Below are 17,988 nucleotides of genomic sequence, written 5' to 3' on the forward strand. Positions count from 1 at the left end.
ATTATGATTAATCATGTTGAACATCTTTTCATGCGTTCATTGGCCATTTGTATATTTTCTGTGGAGATGTGACTATTTCAGCCCTTTGCCTGTTTTTTAATCTAACTATTGTGGTTTTTTGTTGTTTTGTGAACTTTTTATTAATCTTCATAGAATCATTCAACTTCAGCTTCTTTGGCATTAGTGTTTGGGGCATAGAGTTGAATTACTGTGATATGGCTCATAGTTTCATTGAGTTAGACAAGGCTGTGGTCCGTGTGATCAGTTTGGTTGGTTTTCTGTGATTGTGGTTTTCTGTTTGCCCTCTGATGAATAAGGATAAAAGGCTTATGGAAGCTTCCTGATGGAAGAAACTGACTGTGGGGGAAACTGGGTCTTGTTCTGATGGGCAGGGCCATGCTCAGTTCAGTTCACTGCAGTCACTCAGTCGTGTCCAACTGTTTGCAACCCCATGGACTGCAGCACGCCAGGCCTCCCTGTCCATCACCAACTCCCGGAGTTTACTCAAACTCATGTCCATTGAGTCGGTGATACCATTCAACCACCTCATCCTCTGTCGTCCCCTTCTCCTCCCACCTTCAATATTTCCCAGCATCAGGGTCTTCAGATGAGTCAGTTCTTCGCATCAGTTGGCCAAAATATTGGAGTTTCAGCTTCAACATCAGTTCTTCCAGTGAACACCCAGACTGATCTCCTTTAGGATGGACTGGTTGGATCTCCTTGCAGTCCAAGGGACTCTCAAGAGTCTTCTCCAACACCGCAGTTCAAAAGCATCAATTCTTCAGCACTCAGCTTTCTTTATAGTCCGACTCTCACATCCATACATGACTACTGCAAAAACCATAGCCTTGACTAGATTGACCTTTGTTGGCAAAGTAAGTCTCTGCTTTTTAATATGCTGTCTAGGTTGGTCATAACTTTCCTTCCAAGGAGTGTCTTTTAATTTCATGGCAGTAGACACCATCTGCAGTGATTTTGAAGCCCCCCCAAAAAATAAAGTCAGCCACTGTTTCTACTGTTTTCCCATCTATTTGCCACGAAGTGATGGGACTGAATGTCATGATCTTACTTTTCTGAATGTTGAGCTTTAAGCCAGCTTTTTCACTCTCCTCTTTCACTTTCATCAAGAGGCTCTTTAGTTCTTCTTTACTTTCTGCCATAAGGATGGTGTCATCTGCATATCTCAGGTTATTGATATTTCTCCCAGCAGTCTTGATTCCAGCTTGTGCTTCATCCAGCCCAGTATTTCTCATGATGTACTCTGCATATAAGTTAAATAAACAGGGTGACAATATACAGCCTTGATGTACTCCTTTTCCTATGGGGAACGAGTCTGTTGTTCCATGTCCAGTTCTAACTGTTGTTCCTGACCTGCATACAGATTTCTCAGGAGGCAGATCAGGTCGTCTGATATTTCCATCTTTTGAAGACTTTTCCACAGTTTGTGGTGATCCACACAGTCAAAGGCTTTGGCATAGTCAATAAAGCAGAAATAGATGTTTTTCTGGAACTCTTTTGCTTTTTTGATCCAGCGGATGTTGGCAATTTGAACTCTGGTTCCTCTGCTTTTTCTAAATCCAGCTTGAACATCTGGAAGTTCACAGTTCACATATTGTTGAAGCCTGGCTTGGAGAATTTTGAGCATTTCTTTACTAGTGTGTGAGATGAGTGCAATTGTGCAGTAGTTGGAGCATTCTTTGGCATTGTCTTTCTTTGGAATGGGAATGAATACTGACCTTTTCCAGTCCTGTGGCCACTGCTGCATTTTCCAAATTTGCTGGCATATCAAGTGCAGCACTTTCACACAGCATCAGCTTTTAGGATTTGAAATAGCTCTGCTGGAATTCCATCACCTCCACTAGCTTTGTTTGTAGGGATGCTTCCTAAGGCCCACTTGACTTCACATTCCAGGATGTCTGGCTCTAGATGAGTGATCACACCATCGTGATTATCTGGGTCTTAATAATCTTTTTGTATAGTTTGTCTGTGTATTCTTCCTGCCTCTTCTTAATATCTTCTGCTTCTGTTAGGTCCATACCATTTTTGTCCTTTATTGAGCCCATCTTTGCATGAAATAATCCCTTGGAATCTCTAATTTTCTTGAAGAGATCTCTAGTCTTTCTCATTCTATTGTTTTCCTCTATTTCTTTGCACTGATCACTGAGAAAGACTTTCTTATCTCTCCTTGCTATTCTTCGGAACTCTGCATTCAAATGAGTATAGCTTTCCTTTTCTGCTTTGCTTTTCACTTCTCTTCTTTTCTCAGCTATTTGTAAGGCCTACTCAGACAGCCATTTTGCTTTTTTGCATTTCTTTTTCTTGGGGATGGTCTTGATCCCTGTCTCTTGTACAGTGTCATGAACCTCCATCCATAGTTCATCAGGCACTCTATCAGATCTAGTTCCTTAAATCTTTTTCTCACTTCCACTGTATAATTGTAAGGAATTTGATTTAGGTCATACTTGAATGATCTAGTGGTTTCCCCTACTTTCTTCAGTTTAAGTCTGAATTTGGCAATAAGGAGTTCATGATCTGAGCCACAGTCAGTTCCCATTCTTGTTTTTGTGACTGTATGGAGCTTCTCCATCTTTGGCTACAAAGAATATAATCAGTCTGGTTTCAGTGTTGATCATCTGGTGATGTCCATGTGTAGAGTCTTCTCTTGTGTTGTTGGAAGAGGGTGTTTGGGCCATGCTCAGTAAATCTTTAATCCAATTTTCTGTTGATGGGCGGGGTTGTGTTCCCTCTGTGTTGTTTGGCCTGAGGCCGAACTGTTAACCCACACCTCCACCAGAGACTCCTGAACACTCACAGGCAAGTCTGACTCAGTCTGTTGTGGGGACAGTGGTCCTTTCTCCTGGCTCCTGGTGCATACAAGGTTTTATTTCTACCCTCCAAGGGTTGTTTCCCTAGTCCTGTGGAAGTTCTGTGATCCAATCCCACTGGCCTCCAAAGTCAAATTCCCTGGGGATTCTCTGTCCCGTTTGCTGGATCCTCAGGTTGGGAAATCTGTTGTTGGTCCAAGAACTTTCTTAACAGTGCGAGAATTTCTTTGGTATAATTGCTCTGCAGTTTGTGGGTCGTCTGCTCAGCAGCTGTATGGAAAAGACCCTGATACTGGGAAAGATTGAGGGTAGGAGGAGAAGGGGACGACAGAGGATGAGATGGTTGTGAGAGAGTCAGTTCCTAGGCAAGTTGATAGGGAGTATAGGGGTCCCCAAGGAGAGAGGGGTCTCCAAATGGAGGAAATAGCCTGCAAGTGTCAGACATTTTTATCTCTCTTAAGCGGCAGGAGGAAACAAACTAACAATATTTTTTTCCTTCTCTATACAAATTTAAAGAGAGGTTTCTCTTAAAATACTGTGTTGCCATAATGACACCTGGTTTCACCTGAAGTTAGCTATTCTTGAGCCTAGAGATAACCAATGCCTTTTTCTTATGGAAATGTTTGTCTTAAGCTATGCTAATGTACTAAGCCTTTACCCCAAACTCTGTCTCCAAGTCGGTTCCGCCTCTTGGCCCAAAACCTACTTGACAAACCAGTATGTTATACTCAGATATTGTTCCCCTAATCTATGTAAATGAAACTATTTGTATGGTGGTCTGCCCTTCTTTAAGATTCAAGTTAATTATTTTATGGCCCAAGATTATCCCAAAATGCATCTTATGGGCGAGGGGCCTGGTGCTATTCTGAATCATAAGACATTCCTTTCTTTCATTAACAGACTGCTAGTGACTATATAACATCCAGCTAAAGACTAGCAAGGGGGTACTCTTTCTGCCCCCTTCTGATGCCTATGTCAGAAGCTTTCTCTATCTCCTTTATACTTTAATAAAACTTTATTACACAAAAGCTCTGAGCAATCAAGCCTTGTCTCTGGCCCCGGATTGAATTCTTCTCCTCCGGGAGCCAAGAATCCTGGTGTATTCGCGTGATTCAACAACAACCTTTCAGTTGGATGGCATCACTGACTCAATGGACATGAGTTTGAGCAAGCTTCGGGAGTTGGTGATGGACAGGGAAGCTCAGCGTGCTGCAGTCCATGGGGTCACAAAGCGTCAGACATGACTGAGCAACTGAACTGAACTATTAATCTTAGATGTCAAAAAGCTAAAATTGTATTTGACTATTTGAAGAAAATATTAGTGATTAAATTTAGTGCTAATTAATTAGGCTAATCTAAAATAAATTAGCACCTTTATGCAGTTGTCATTTTTAGTTGGACATTGCCTTGTTCATGGCTTGCACATGTAAATACATACATTTGTTGACTAAGTGAATAAATAATAAAAGCTCACGTGGAGCACTTAGGTGTCAGTATATCATTTAGTGAGCATATGTGTGTGTGTATATATATTTATATAATATGCATATGTGAACAAAGCGGTGATACTTTGATTTAGAACAAGTTTATTGTGCCCACTTGCTTACTTTTCAGATGCTTACACTTTCCATCATTTATTCTGGTGGTCCCTTGTCACCTTCTCTCATATTCCCACTCTGTGCTGTGGAAACATCTGTGCTCTGCACGTGAACAGTGCTGGTGACGGTATGCTTCTTGTGTCGGTTATCTTCTCCTTACCCCTCCACCCTGCTCTGTGCACCCAGTGGCTGTCCTGTGTGGACCACATCAGTATGTTCCTTGCCCTCTGGCTTCTGGTTGGTTTGGACAATGGGGAGTGCTGACAGGAAATGAGGGGGAGAAAGGAGAGTGAGATCTCTTCATTCCTCCTGCTCCCTCCCCATAGGACTACGACAGGATGACTGTCCTTCATCAGCGTGCGTGCATGTTTAGTCGTGTCCGACTCTTTGCAGCCCTGTAGACTGTAGCCCACCAGGCCCCTCTGTCCATGGGATCCTCCAGGCAAGAATATTAGAGTGGGTTGCCATGCCTTCCTGCAGGGGATCTTCCCAACCCAGGGATGGAACCAGTGTCTCCTGCATCTCCTGCTTTGCAGGCAGATTCTTTACCCACTGAGCCACCTGAGAAGGTCCTCTTAAATCTCTCCATGAGATTCTTTACTTCCAGGTTCTGGTAGCCCTTTTCCTTTCCCAATAGTCCTTTTATTGATCCTTCTCTGTTATCCTGATTCAAGGATGACTTCTGTTCCCTGCCAGACTCCTGACTCATGCACTTCTCCAGGCTACTTTTCTGTGTCCTGATTTGTCTACTGAAAGTCTCATCCTCTAACTCAACAGTCAAGTAGAGCCATACTCAGGTTTCTGTGAAGCTAGGGGAAGGACTGATTTTTAAAGTCTAAGATGGAGAGTTCTTCTTGGACTAACAGCTGCTTTCTCCATCTAGGATTTTGACTGGCTCCTAGGCCATTTCTGTTAACTGGGGGCTAGATGAAGAAGAATCTCCAGTGTCCCTTGACCTTCCCATGCAGAGAGCAGAGGCGGTCCTGGTACCCCATTTCATTCATAAGACCCCTCACCCCCACTGGTGTGGTCTGATTTCAGTAGTAAATCTCACGGTTCCCAAGGTCTCTGTAATTGTCTCAGTAACATATGGAGTTTGTGCTAACAGAGGCTGTCTAAATCCCCAGTTAAAGAAGGACTTTCATCTAGTATGTCAGAGATCATAGGATGGCAGAAGAGTCACCCAATTTGCATTCTTGAGAAAGTTAAACCCCTCTTTACCATTAGATTTTGTTTTTATGGAGGTTTGGTTCTAATTAAGATCAATGGGTAGATTTTCATCTTCCTTTGTGTGACTAAAGGGTCTATCCAGGTCATTATCCGTAATAGTGGGCATCCTCTGTACAGGATATTTTTACATTTTTACCTCCTACTGCCAGAAAGTTTCAGTGTACTATGAAAAAGTGACTATTTCAATTGGGAGGGGTATTTTTTTACACCGTATTATCAGATACTTTATTACCTTACTTTAATGTCATAATATTAAAAATATGATATCTTTACATGTATTGACTCATTTAATCCATAATTATCTCTGAGATCAAAATAATCATTAATGTAATTTCCAAAACCAATATCTAAGGTCTCAGTTTCCCCCAACTCTTTAATTTGAAAGTGTTAAAAAATATTAAAAAAGTTAAAAAGGTGGTAGGTAGTACATTGTATAACCATGCAGTCTTCTCCTACAGTTATCAATTTTTACAATTTTACCCAATTTACTTTCTCTTTGGCTGTACATACACTCCCTCTCAAAGGCAGAGACAGACATAAATTGTCTACTTTTATTTTTGCTGAATTATCTGAAAGTGAGTTGGAGACATTGACAGTTCCTCCCTAAGAACTAGAGTGGGTCCTACATGAACATAATTCCAATAAACATACCTAAGAAATTTATCTTTGTTATAATATTATCAAAACAGTGACTTTTCAAAATTTCCCAGCTTCTCTGGGAATTTCCTCTGTAGCTTTTTCTTTTTTTTTTAAATCCAACATCAAAACAAGGACCATGCATTGCACTTACTTATCTCTCTCTTCTCCTTTAATCTAGAATATGTATCCACCTTTTCCTTTCCTGATGTTTAGAGTTTTGAAGAGAAGAAGCCAGATATTTCAAAGACTGATAGTTGCAAAGTGGTTGCAATGTGGGTCCACCTTTCTGTCTCTGTGTATTAAGTGACATTTTTTTAGTAAAAAAGAAACTATTTGTATTTTTCCTTTCTACTCTTTTTCCTCACTTCCTCTCTCTTTTTTCTCTTCCCCCTTCCTTTTTCTTTTTGGGGAGTGTCATTTTCTATTCATGGGTTCTTGTTTATCTTAGTCCAGTGGATTATGAATCATTGCCAACAGTATTCTTTTGCATGCTCAAGTTGTCCTAAATTTTGCCAGCAGGAACGCCTTCCATGTTCTTTTATATTTGCTTTCTAGCTGAGCCAGATGCTTCTGGCTCATCTCAGACTTTCCTTCCCCTACACTCCATTCAGCCATTTCTCCAAGGAGCCAGGAGTTGTCTAAGGAGTAGTATTTAGAATCCAAGATACGATGCTAGAGTGCTCATTGCCACTGGTATGTCATTGCTTCTAGAACCTTTAGTGTCCAGAGTTAGGAAATATATTTTCTTAATTCATATGTGGAAACTGATATTTTGGATAGAGGAGATTATGAAATACTATGTTCCAACTGAGGAATAAATAGATTGCTCTTATTACTTAACCTGCTAAGAACATTTTTTGTTAAAATTCACTGAGCTATTTAAATGCATAATTTTATGTCCACATTTTACAGATAAGTCAAACAAAATCCTTAAAATCATATCAGTAAGTGACTAGCTGGATCAAATACTATTTTAATTCTGAGTTCTAAGTAAGTTTACTGAAAGACTCCTACATCTGTTGAGATCTTGAGAGAAATTAGAAGTAAATTTCTAAAAATTATCATCAGTGAGAATTTTTCCTAGTAGAGAGGAATAAAATGCACAGAAAAACAGAGAATAATTAAATTCATTTATAATTATTTAAAGTGAGCATAACTGAAAATGGGATCTACCAAACTGTGTATTGCATAGCTTGTACACAATGATAGGAAAAGGCAGGACTATTTCTGAAATTTTGTCTGATGCCTGGAAGATAACTTTTGGGAGCCACAACTTCAGATCATACTTTTCCCTCTGTTACTTTAGTTGAAAATGTTTCTTTTAAAAACTTGATTTTTTTGAAGTATGGTTGATTTATAGTGTTGTTAGTTTCAGGTGTACAGTAAAGTGATTCAGTCACACACACACATATATATAATAGTTTGCATCTGCCAACCCCAAACATTCCTCCCGCCCTCTTTCCCCCTTGGCAGCCAGTCCATTCTCTGTGTCTGTGAGTCTGTTTCTATTTCATAGATAAGTTCACTTATGTCCTATTTTAGATTCCACATGTAAGTGGTATCATATATTTGTCTTTATCTTTCTGATTTACTTCACTTAGTATAATAACCTCTAAGGTCCATCCATGTTGCCTCAAACGGCATCCTTTCTTTTTCTTTTTAACAGTTAAGTACTGTTCATTGTGTGTGTGTGTGTGTGTGTGTGTGTGTGTGTATTCACACACTGCATCTTCTTTATCCATTCATCTGTGGATGATCTTTTAGCTTGTTTCCATTTCTTATCTATTGTGAATCGTGCTGTTATAAACATAGGGGTGCATGTATTTTTTTTTCAAAATTTAGTTTTTTCCTGACATATGCCCAGGAGTGGGATTGATGGATCATATGCCAATTCTATTTTTTGTTTTTTTCGAGGAACCTCCATATTATTTTCCATAGTGGTTGAACCCATTTGCATTCCCACCAATAATGTAGAAAGATTCCCTTTTCTCCATATCCTTGCCAGCATTTGCTATTTGTAGACTTTTTAATGATGGCCATTCTGAGTGGTGTGAGGTGGTACCTCATTGTACTTCTGATTTGCATTTCTCTAATAATTTAGTTGAAAATATTCTACCTTTGTCTCACTCATTCACTCACCCATATTGGATGAGCTTATTGTCTTCTATCCCTACAATCCCATCCTTTCATCTCTGGATTCTGTACTTGTAAACATACAGATTCAGAAGTCATCAATGTACACTGCTGATCTGTAGGTCCTTTTCAGCTTCTGCTGTTTTCTAGGCCCCCATGGATGATAGAAAACCAAAATCTTGCCACGAGGGGCAAACTATAGAGAGCTCTGAATTCCTATTGTGCTGTAGGATGGGATCCCAATGCCAGACTTAGAGTAATAAATAAATAATATCTTCAGAAGCCTGAAAACTTTGGCTGCCTTTATAGTTTCTCAGCTACAGGGCTGTAGACTTCTGTGATGTTCCTATAGGAGTGATGTACCTATGAGACTTCTGGAGAAGGAGGAGGCGCAGCACAGGTGCCTATATGGAACAGATTTGCAGGCGCCACGAGCCAAAGATTCTCTGTTAGTGACCTAGACATTAGCGTTAAGGTGATGCATTAAGGCATCTGTTGCACTAAGGTAGCTATTTCCTGAGGCAAGGGCAGTGACGTGGGTGAACTCATACGTAGGTAAGGAATAAATATATGATGTTTTTACTTGTATGTTGTGTGGTAGCAGTGTGTTTCATTTGGCCATATTCAAATCTACAGCATCTTTTATAAAATAGGGTGGAAGGAATTGCCAATAGCATAGATCTATAGCTTCAGTTTTTCCATTGCTGAAGATAATTTGCTGCCTTTTAATGTTTACTAAATTTAGCAGTAATTTATACATAGTATTTTCAAATGTCCACAGTTAACAATATAGACCCTTTTTTTTTCTTAACTTCCAGTGCTATATGCTGTGGTTGACTGCTAGCAGAGGCCATTTTGTTTCTTTTTTTGTTTGTTTGCCTCCAATCAGTTTCAACTCTTACCACATCTCCTGGTTTGATTGAATTCACTTTCATTTTTGTGGACATAATTTGTACAACAGCATCATTGCTCTTGGGCCTGGTGGGCTTTCCCTTTGAGACTTTGGCTGCTGCCAGTGAGGGTTAATGAAGTAGCTATTACCTAAGTGCAAAGCCCATTTCCCCCTTCTGTGGCTTTGTTGAGGCTGCAGCTCCTAGTTAGCCCTGCGTAGCCTTCTGCCACCACAGAGACCAAAGACAGAGGTGGGGAGTTGGGGTAGAATTTCTTAAACCCAACAGAGCACTGCCTGCCCTGCAGGACACTGCTACCTTTAGGAGATGCGCAGAGGGGCAAAACCAGGATCTGAACCCAGTTCTCCCAATTACACCAACTCTGTGCTGATGAGTATCACTGATTGGAAATTTGTTATATGTCAGTTAGTAATCTAAGCACTTAATACATGAGGACTCATTTGCTCCTCAGAGCAACCCTAGGAAAAGCATGTCATCATCATCTCCATTGCCAGTTAGGAAACTAGAGGCACAGAGACATTAACTAACCTGCCCAAGGAAACAGAGTTAAAGGAAGGATAAAGATCCGGGCAGTCTGACTCAGCCGCATCTCCCTAAATAATACCCCCTGCACCCCACCAAAAAAAGCTCTGGATACTGAGACTTCAGTTCTGCCAGTGTGTGTAGAATAAAAAGAGTAGCTAAGGGGTAGGTGTGGCCTTCATTCTGAGTACCTAGCAACCATATTCCATTATTCCACTCTTCTGTGGCACCCACTGGATGTAACTCAGAGAGCACCAGAAGTGACCTTTCAGTTACCATCATGCAACTGAACTTCAGCTGAAAATCATTCCTCTTTGACCTGAAAAAGTTGTAATAGTTGATAGTTCATAAATCTAGCAATAGTGTATAGATAGTTGAATATTTAATAAAACCCCACATGAAGCTCTATGATTATCAGAGGGAGCCTTTGTGAGATAATCATTTTGCCTTAATTTCTTTTGATATTAAAAATATGCAGTCTGATTTGCTTAAAATAAGGTACAGCTGTCATTGATCTGGTTGCACTGTCTCTGGTGGCAGCTACATGGATTTGTGACCACTGTTTCTTGTTTGATGAGAACTCTTTGAGCAATTATTTTTCATGTCATATCATACAGTTTCTTTCCAGAGACTACTGTGGGTGCAACTAAGTCATGTTTCATTTTATTGACAAACATTATTTTATTAATGTTAGAAATATGAATGTAAGTGGTAACATTTTATAAGCTTCAGATTTATACACCTGTACCCAAGGGTGAGATACCATTTTAGAGCCACTTATTGGCTTCCCAGGTGATGCTCGTGATAAAGAATCTGTCTGCCAAGCAGAAGATGAGGGTTTGATCCCTGGGTCAGGAAGATCCCCTAGAGTAGGAAATGGCACCCCACTGCATTATTCTTGCCTGGAAAATTCCTTGGGCAGAGGAGCCTGGTGGGCTACAGTCCATGGGGCTATAGACAGTTGGACGCAACTGAGCACACACACAGGAACCACATTGTCAGCTCTCAGGTTAGAGTTACGTTCAGTCCAGTGAACAGGAGGGACTTGGAAATGGTCCCTATGAAATTTTCGCCTTTTTATTTGTAACTGATTTTTCATTACTAAAAAATCGACGCCAATTTTAATCAAGAAAAACCCCAAGCTGTTTTCATAAATAAAGCCTACCCTCTGAAAATAGTTTCAGTGCTCTAGGAAATGACAAACTATACTTCCTTATAAATGCTCGGTAATGGCCTACTTATCCTCTATTATGTTGGGTTTCTAAGTGCTGTTAGTAGTTTCTTTTACATTCTTTTCATCTGGGTAAAAATGGCCATTAAAACAAGTGTATAAAGGGTCATTTTAAAATATTTGCCATTTGAGAAATAGAGTGAACCCACTCAACATGTCCCTGAAGTATTGGACCAAGCTGTGTTGAAGGGGGAAGCTTTTGAGTACGTGAATTTCTGCTTTTCAAGCCTGGTGCTCAATAAAAGCCTTTCTGTGTTCTTTTTCAGGTATGTGGCCAGTTGGATAGACAGAAGGCGGCATCAGTCAGAAAAGGCCAATTTAACGATTCTTTTTGATAAATACGTTCCTGCCTGCTTGGAAAAGCTGAGAACAAGCTTTAAAACCATCACTTCAATTCCAGAGAGCAGCCTGGTGCAGGTTCGTCTTGGGTATCTCTGTTTCACACAGTAGTCCTGATTTGGTTTGATCAAAAAAGAAGTTCTTGCTTGTTCAAAATCATGAAGTGGTTTCTGGAAGGATTAGGTTGCCCCACACCCCGCCAGCCCCCACGTTCCCCTGTGCTTTTGGCAGCCCTCTATCACATGCCTGTCATGTGCCTTGACCGTTTGGGTTTGTGGTCTGTTTCTCTTACTAGACTGTGAACTAGAGCCCTGGAGCCACCTTTTATCATTTGTATATCTCCAGAGATTTCCATAATGCCAAGCACACAGTAGGCACCAAATGTATCATTGCATCATTGTGTTTTTCCCAAATATATTTGCATGAAGTAAGAACAGGGTTGTAACAGCTTCATTTATTTTTCTGTTTCCTAAGCAGCTGGCCCAGAGAAGGTGCTCAGTGTGTTTTTTAAAAACCGTAAATTCATGCAATTAAAGATTTTGACCAGTGAGTAAGAGAAAGCTACTGAATATCACCTGAAGAACCAACCCCTACCCCACCTGGCCTGACAGACCTCCCATTCTTTCCTCCCTTTCTTTACTCCCCCCTCCCCAGAATAGTCCTCAAGTCCAGGTCAGTCTAGATGAAGAGTTCATAATATTTCAGGGATAGGTTTTTTTTTTTTCAGATCCTTATTGTCAGACAGCTGCTAAGAGTGAAGAGTATGTATGATACGTTGTCATGACAGCAAATGAAGATAATGCAGGGCACACAGAAATGAAGGTTGTGATCTTAATCTCAGTGTGAGGAAAAACGATCCCCCAGCCTTTACAAGTATAAAACTTCACGGAAGGTTTACAATTAGAAACCTTTATTTGTTTCTCTTTAGGAGCAAAATTGGTTTTGAAGTACTTTGTTACTGTGTAGTTACTATTACAGAATTTGTTTGACGCTAAATTAGAAAGTCACAAGCATAATAAGAAGAGAAAGTTCAGGTTTTTGGATAATTCGCACACCAATTAAGTAAACGATAGTCTTCACCAGTAATTATCTGAGGTATAATTTATTTCTGAAAGCAGGTCTGAATTTATTCATAATGAATTAATTATGTGGTTAGCCTAATTAGACTTCCTCTGGTGTAATACTTGCAAAAAGCAAGTATCGTGTTCTTTCTCAAGTTGACTTGTATATTTGTGTTTCTCTGTGGTGTGAACTTTTTCATTTAAGAGTAGTGTGAAAATAGGTCAGTAGGAATTAATATGATTTTTGCTTTCACTTCCTCTTTTTGTAGTATTCAGAAATGGCATTTTATCCTTAACTCCTTTCTGGCTGCTATTGCATAAAGTCATCTCTTTGCTGTGACTGCTTATAAGGGAAAAAATTAAAGACAAAAATGAGTGTACAAGAGACTTGCTTAAAGAGATTATTTTTTACTGTAATTGAGTTGAGGAGGGCATGGCAACCCACTCCAGTGTTCTTGCCTGGAGAATCCCCATGGACAGAGGAGCCTGGCGGGGTTTCCCTGGTGGCTCAGGTGGTTAAGAATCTGTGTGCAATGCAGGAGACCCAGGTTCGATCCCCCGATTAGGAAGATCCCCTGGAGAAGGAAATGGCAACCCACCCCAGTATTCTTGCCTGGAGAATTCCATGGACAGAGGAGTCTGGCAGGCTACAGTCCATGGGGTCACAAAGAGTCAAACATGACTGAGCAATTAACACATACACACACCCTGTGCTAGACATTAGGACCTTATTGTTCATCCATTCTACATATACTAGCTTGCATCTGCTAATCCTGAACTCCAATCTATCCCTCCTACTGCGCCCCCGCTTTGGCCACCACAAGTCTGTCCCCTAAGTCCATGAATCTGTCTCCACTTCATAGATAAGTTCATGTGTGTCGTACTTTAGATTCCACATGTAAGTGATGCCATGTATTTGCCTTTCTTTGTCTAACTCCACTTAGTACAATAATCTCTAGGTCCATCCATGTAGCTGTAAATGGTATCATTTCATTCTTTTAAAAGGCCACTGTACAAAATTAATGTACTATGTTTTCCAGTATATGAAACTTTCTTGCTTTGCATTTGTTAAGGTGTTTTAACTCTTTCAGAATACACACCAAGGTGTGATTATATTAATTGCTGGTGCAGAGCTTAAAATGTTTTCCAAGTACTGTGTTTGGGAGAAAATAGAAAACTCGTACGAGTTCTTAGCATGTTCAGGTCAGTGGATGACATCATTTTGACACCTTTTAGTCTTTTTCATTTTGATTTTAACAGTTGCTTAGACCAACATGGCTTCTACTCAGGAATAGCAAAGTCTCAGGGTTTTACATGATTTTTCTTGACAACAAATTGGTGAATTTTATTTGATTAGAAGATTATTTTAAAGTAGCAAGCACAGCACAATATAAAATAATGGAAATCAAGAGAGAGATTGAGAAAATGACAGGTTGTAAAGCAACTATCCTCCAATAAAGTTTTTTTTTTTTCCTAATGAAAATGTGACAGGTGCTCAACTAATTAAATTTTCAAAACCTCTTCCAACGTATGCCAGGACCAATTTTCCATATTACCATTTTCCCTGCCTCTCAGGATTGGGAGGGAGACACACGCACATGACTTGCCTTGTTACAGCTTTCCCTGCTGTGTGCGTGATATTGATAAACATCTACCACTGCCTCCGAAAGCTGGGGGAAGGGTCTCCTGAGTTTTGAGGGTCTGCAACAGTGCTAATTCATGACAACCATTTTTGTGCAAGCTAAAAAGCATGTTCGTCATGGTTATTATTTCACACGAGAAAGGCCGTATTCCCTTTGTTACTGACCTCATTGCCCTGGACGTGGAGGGAATGTCAGACCGATGGAGCCCTTTCACATGGAGGATCTGAAGAGCAAGTTCCTGAATAGCATTTCTTCCAGAGTTAGATGTAGTCTCACGTCCAAAAAATGCCACAAGCTAAGGGCAGCCTGTCTGACTTTCTAAATTTATGACAACAGGTGGGGGAAACAGCTGCCAGAGAATGAAGGGAAAGTGAGTTATCTAAATGTCTACTCGAGGGCAATAGTCACACATCCCTTCCACCTCGTGCCTTCGTTCCCAGTGATGTTGTAGGGCAACACGTGCTGGAGAGAAAAACGCCTTTAGTTTGTTTTTAAGTGAGAAAGTGGGTTATAGAGTCCTGCGTATAGAAGGACTCACTACTTATTAAAAAAAGACAGCACAGCTGTATCCCCCTTGTTTGTTTTTAATGTGTATTTCTCTTTATTATAGTAATTATTAATTGGAGAATTTATGATAATAGGGGTTTTTTTTTTTGATAGTTTGTTGTTACATAGAAGATACTTCTGGTTGAAAGTGGCCAAGGGGTTCCATTGCCAACTCAGAAACCCAAGGCAGTCATTTATGCATCTCCCAGGATAGCACATTACAGAGCTGGGGAAAATCATAACATCTCTTACAGAGGATTTATTCCTAAGTCCTGTGAATTTTCTTCACTGGTTATTAAAAAAAAAAAAAATTGTTTCCCTGAAAGAATGGGTCTTTCTTTTTCTTTAGACTCTTTGTACTCTTCTGGAGTGTTTATTGACTCCTGAAAATGTACCTTCTGACAGCCCAAAGGAAGTTTATGAGGTCTACTTTGTCTTTGCTTGTATCTGGGCATTCGGAGGCACTCTGCTACAAGATCAGGTATGTGTAGAAATAGTTTACAGAACTAGTTTTATTTGGAGAAAAATATTATTATATGTGATCCCTGTGAGTTTGGGGGTTTTGGGATATGTAAGTATCATAAAGCTACCCTACTAGCCCTATTCACTCCTAAGCTTGTACATTGTCAGGCAAGCTCATTGAGGCTGGTGGTGCTTTCCTTGGCTGACAAGGCCAGGTCCATAGTCTTCCACCAGATCTCTCTTCAGAGCTCAAGGTTCCAGGTCAACACCAGCAGTGTCCCAGTGTGCCCGAGACAGGGTGCTGCATCTGCCCCTCACCTGTCTGTGCTGTTCCTCTTGCACCTTTTCCTCAGTGATACATTTCTCCCAGTTGCTCTGGTTAAAAACCTGGGAGACATCATTCTTCCATCTACATCCTGTATAGAAAGTAGCTGTCACGTCTGTCCCCTTGTCTGTATCCCTACAGCCTTAATTCAGGAGTGTATCAGCTTTAGCTTGCTCTGAGCTATCACATTGTTTTGGCTCAGGCTGCTGTAATAAAATATCATGCTCTGGGTGTCTTAAACAGCAGAAATTAACTTTCCCTCAGTTCTGGAGGCTACAAGTCCAAGGTCAAGGTGCCAGCATGGTCAAGTTCTGGTGAGGACCTTCTTCGTGTCTTGCAGACAGATGCCTTTTTCTGTGTCTTCACAAGGCAGAAAGATAAAATGCTTTCTTGAGTCTCTTTGTGTAAAGGCACTAATCCCAACATGAGGGACCCACCCTCAGGCCCTCATCTCAATATAAATACCTCCCAAAGGGCCCATCTCCAAATACTACCACATTGGGGATTAAGGCTGCAGCATGTGATTTTGGTGAGGAGACAGTTCAATCCATAGCACATAATAGCCTGCTCATTGGTTTCCAGATCTCTACTCCTCTTACTTCTGCCTAGTCTCACACATTCCCTAGGGTAGTCCTCATGAGCTATAATCAACCCCAGGCTGCTTCCTTTCCACTGTCCTTTCCTTTGGCCTAAAGCGAGGCTATCACGCCTATACAACATTCCTAGCATGGTCTGTGACTTCTGATTTCTTTTCGGTAAACACTTAAGAACTTGCATAGACACATGTGCGCACACACACACACACACAAATTGCTTAGACTTGTCAAAGTACAAAGTAGGAGTTTTTCTCCTTTAGAAATTTACATATCTAATCCCTTCTTTGCACGTCTGTGAATAGATTTTCTCCTGTTATCTTTACAGTAATTCAAGGTATCATCACGATGCAGGTAAAGTAAAACTCCGGCAAAGTAACTTGACTGATAGCCGATGACAATATCTGGATTCCCACTCATGTATGTCTGTCTCCAAGGGCTATCCGTAGTGCCTCAGGATCTCTCAGGGCCATAAGTGCTTCTATGGACACCCCTGAATCTTTGAATTAAAAATAGATGGCATAAGTCTTCCAGGCTTCCCTAAAATATTTCCACATATAAGTATTGTTGTTGTTCAGTCACTCAGTCATTTGACTCTTTGCTACCCCATGGACTGCAGCATGCCAGGCCTCCCTCTCCTTTACCACCTCCCAGAGTCTGCTTAAACTCATGTCCATTGAGTTGGAGATGCCATACAACCATCTCATCAGCTGTTACCGTCTACTTCTCCTGCCTTCAGTCTTTCCCAGCATCAGGGTCTTTTCCAATGAGTTTAGCATATCCCATCCGGTGGCCAAAGTATTGGAGTTTCAGCTTCAGCATCAGTCCCTCCAATGAATATTCAGAGTTGATTTCCTTTGGGATTGACTGGTTGGATTTCCTTGTAGTCCAAGGAACTCTCAAGAGTCTTCTCTAGCACCAGAGTTCAAAGGAATCCATTCTTTGGCTCTTGGAAAAACCATAGCTTTGACTAAAGATGACCTTTGTAGGCAAAGTAATGTCTCTGCTTTTTAATATGCTGTCTAGGTTGTTCATAGCTTTTATTGCAAGGAGCAAATGTCTTTTAACTTTATGGCTGCAGTCACCATTCACAGTGATTGTGGAGGACAAGAAAATAAAGTTTGTCACTGTTTGCATTTTTTCCCCATCTGTTTGCCATGAAGTGATGGGACTGGAGGCCATGATCTTAGCTTTTTGAATGTTGAGTTTTAGCCAGCTTTTTCACTCTCTTCTTTCACCTTCATCAATAAACTCTTTAGTTCTTCTTTGCTTTCTGAAAAGAAACAAATGGATGACATCATAAGGATGTCATAAACAGACATCATAAGGATGATGTCATCCGCATATCTGAGATTATTGATATTTCTCCCAGAAATCTTGATTCCAGCTTGTGCTTCATCCAGCCCAGCATTTTGCATGATGTGCTCTGCATATAAGTTAAATAATCAGGGTGATGGTATACAGCCTTGACGTACTCTTTTCCCAATTTTGATCCAGTCTATTGTTTCATGACCAGTTCTAACTGTTGCTTCTTGAGCTTCGTACAGGTTTCTAAGGAGGTAGATATGGTGGTCTGGTATTCCCATAAGAATTTTCCACAGTTGTTGTGATCCACACAGTCAAAGGCTTTAGCATAGTCAATGAAGCAGAAGTAGATATTTTGCTGAAATTCCCTTGCTTTTTCTAATGATCCAACAGATGTGGGCAATTTAATTTCTGGTTCCTCTGCCTTTTTTAAATCCAGCTTGTACATCTGGAAGTTCTCGGTTCTCATACTGTTGAAGCCTAGCTGTTGTAGGGTTTTGAGCATTACTTTGCTAGCATGTGAAGTGAGTGCAATTGTATGATCGTTTGAACATTCTGTGTCATTGTCCTTCTTTGTGATTGGAATGCAAACTGACCTTTTCCAGTCCTGTGGCCACTGCTGGCT

At 40.5% G+C, this 17,988-nt stretch overlaps 1 protein-coding gene across 11 annotated transcripts in view; it reads left to right on the forward strand.

Annotated features, from left to right (window-relative positions):
- DNAH11 (dynein axonemal heavy chain 11) overlaps window positions 1–17,988 on the forward strand; it is a 367,742-nt gene that overhangs the window by 160,515 nt on the left and 189,239 nt on the right. For 10 of the 11 annotated variants that reach the window (XR_008717731.1, XR_008717733.1, XM_055589961.1 and 7 more), the window contains 2 exons: window positions 11,356–11,506; window positions 15,028–15,159. Coding sequence is in view for 9 of the 11 variants with exons in the window: in XM_055589961.1 (XP_055445936.1) it covers window positions 11,356–11,506; window positions 15,028–15,159 (283 nt within the window). In the remaining 2 variants the exon portion in view is untranslated. The remainder of the gene's footprint in view (window positions 1–11,355; window positions 11,507–15,027; window positions 15,160–17,988) is intronic. The other variant, XM_055589963.1, reaches the window with a different exon arrangement.

Source organism: Bubalus kerabau, chromosome 8 (assembly GCF_029407905.1).
Source record: "Bubalus kerabau isolate K-KA32 ecotype Philippines breed swamp buffalo chromosome 8, PCC_UOA_SB_1v2, whole genome shotgun sequence".
Taxonomy (NCBI): Eukaryota; Metazoa; Chordata; class Mammalia; order Artiodactyla; family Bovidae; genus Bubalus; species Bubalus kerabau.